Source organism: Berghia stephanieae, chromosome 3, assembly GCF_034508935.2.
Source record: "Berghia stephanieae isolate SIO BIC M18660-M18661 chromosome 3, UCSD_Bste_1.3, whole genome shotgun sequence".
NCBI lineage: Eukaryota > Metazoa > Mollusca > Gastropoda > Nudibranchia > Aeolidiidae > Berghia > Berghia stephanieae.
In genome coordinates this window covers 32,630,090-32,632,589 of record NC_088362.1, presented here as the reverse complement: position 1 = coordinate 32,632,589, position 2,500 = coordinate 32,630,090, and the positions used below count along the sequence as shown (strand labels likewise).

General features: G+C 37.9%; 1 protein-coding gene across 1 annotated transcript in view; it reads left to right on the top strand.

The window, feature by feature from the left end:
• LOC144969523 (ras-related and estrogen-regulated growth inhibitor-like protein) overlaps window positions 1-2,500 on the top strand; it is a 14,061-nt gene that overhangs the window by 753 nt on the left and 10,808 nt on the right. The window contains exons 2-3 of the mRNA XM_078908654.1: window positions 900-974; window positions 1,876-2,500. The exon at window positions 1,876-2,500 is cut by the window's right edge and continues 25 nt beyond it. Coding sequence (XP_078764780.1) covers window positions 2,474-2,500 — 27 coding nt within the window. The 5' untranslated portion in view covers window positions 900-974; window positions 1,876-2,473. The remainder of the gene's footprint in view (window positions 1-899; window positions 975-1,875) is intronic.

Here is a 2,500-nt window from a genome sequence, read left to right as displayed (position 1 = left end):
TCATCATCACCTATTAGTTATCTTTCTCAAATGTTATCATATTTTTTCATTGAATGGTATGTGTTGTTCGTTCGTTCTAAGATCTATTATAATATTCTTTAAATTGAGCTTTTATATAGCGCAATGTCCACTAAACGTGCGCAAAGCGCTTTACAAGGGGTCCGTGACCAACAGCAACACGTAACATGTAGTACAAGACATGACGCTTGTTAGCCGATATTACGATTTTTTTTCCTACAGAGACAACGCTGTTAACGGCCAGGTTCTCATTTTACACCCGAGTACGGTGAGAGAATGTGAGTACAGAGCCTTTTCCAAGGACTCAACTATGCGCCGAGCGATGTCGAACCCAGGAACTTCTGATCCGAAAGCGAGTGTCATACCACAAGACCACATAGCCGCACAATATCCTACCATCTAGTCTTCGGGCGTCCCTTTTTTTTTTTTTCTTTTCCCCGCTAATTGTATATCCAATTCTTTCTTTCCCGTGTACTCCCTCTCTCGTCTCTTAACATGTCCGAACCCTCCAGGATACAAATCTCATTTTGCTTTTTCCCTTCTCAACTTACTCTCCTCTTCCATATTTCTTGTTGTCTTCCTCTCATTCTTCTTCTTTTATTAACTTTTATATCATTCTATTTTTTTTTAATGGGACAGCGTGACTCAGCGGTACGGTCTTTGCTTCGTACCCAAAAGGTACCGAGTTCGACTACCCGCCTCGCTGTGTGGCCTTGATCAAGTCACCTCGCCCTAGCTCGCACTTTGCGGCGCTGCACTGCGGCGGACGCCTGGGCTATTCCAGCCCTCCCTTGGAATAGACCCTAAAGACAAATTTCCCCTTGGGGATGAATAAAAGGAATTTTATTAATTATATATTTATTCATTGTCTTCATCAACAGGTGCCTTCAACTCCCGAGCCCAGAATGCGATGATCGTCATTTATTTCGTAACTCATCAAGTGAATGTGTTAAAAGGTTTTTGAATACCCCTGTGTCAACCAAGCTCTAATACCATCTCAAAATAGATACAATATTGATATAGGGAACAAAAGTGTGGTGTCGAAAAGCTGGTTCCAATCTCATTGGAAGTGTGAAACCAGTCTTCCGGATGAAGACTGACTGGTATAATTTATCTTCTAGTTTCAGAGTATTGGTATATTATTTTCTAGTCTAAATCAATGCTTGTCGTCAATAAAGATCCTTGTTATTTTACGTCCTGTAATCTTAAGAATTTGCCTACACATCCTGCTATTGAAATAATTATGCCACCTTTATGTAACCTATTCATTACGAATAATCCGAAGGACTGGTTACATACACACTTCCAATGATTTAGGAACCAAAAGAGTTGAGCGTTTGATGTCACGACTTTTCTTCCCTATTTGTAAATCTACGGTGAATGTGTTAAAAGGTTCCTTTATAGTTATGTGTCCACAAAGCTCTAAGGTCATCTCCTAATAGATAACATCAGTTTACATGGAATGTTCTTTGTTATTTAATTCGTTACTTTCTTCATCCCCGATTAAATACCGCTTGAGTCGTCGTGCACTTAGTTGCAGGTCTGGTAACCCATTTCATTATGGGCTCGTTGTTGTAATGGAAATCTCAACAACAACAAAAAGACAAAAAATATTGTTCATTACAATAATGTCAGACTCGGCTCAAAATCGAGTTCGGATATCAGACCTGCATATATATATATATATATATATATATATATATATATATATATATATATATATATATATGTATGTATGTATATATATATATATATATATATATATATATATATATATATATATATATATATATTTATTATTATACACGTCGGTTTGAGACAATTGGTCACTTTTTATCATACTTTGACAAACTATAGATTTGAAAAGACGTACCACCTACATGACTAGGATGTTTTGATTAAGACTTGACCTTGAAATGAGTCACGTGATTCATTCGTCTCTTTTCATTGGCTGTTTAGATTAACTCTCACGAAAACATCAAAGCTATTAACATTTAAGCAAAAGAATTGTGTTCTCTTAGCTAACGTTTTCCCTCATTAAATGACATAATATTTGACTTGAATTCGTAAGGGTGACATTTCTTCACCTTGTTCTAACCATGTGACACGGTGCGCCTTCGGTGATTAGATGTTTGATTACTTCCAAGGGAAGATCTTCAAATAGACGCCGCAATGTGTTTGTTATGGTGCAATGTAAACGCTCTATTGTTATTATTATGAAGTGGAGGTTAGTCAAGATGTGACATGACAACGACTTCTGCTCGTGTAAATAAAAGTTTTTAGTTGAGGTTTCTGGATGTATTTAGTTTTACCTGTTGTCGACGGCGACGGCGACGGGGACGGCGGCGTCATCAAAGGACTAACTGACTGAGGTGGTGGTGGTCCCCCGTTGTAGTTGAATAGATTTGATAGATAACATCTACCTGTAGTTTTGGTGTTCCACCTGCAGTAGGACATGTCCACCGTCAGGATTGTTATCCTC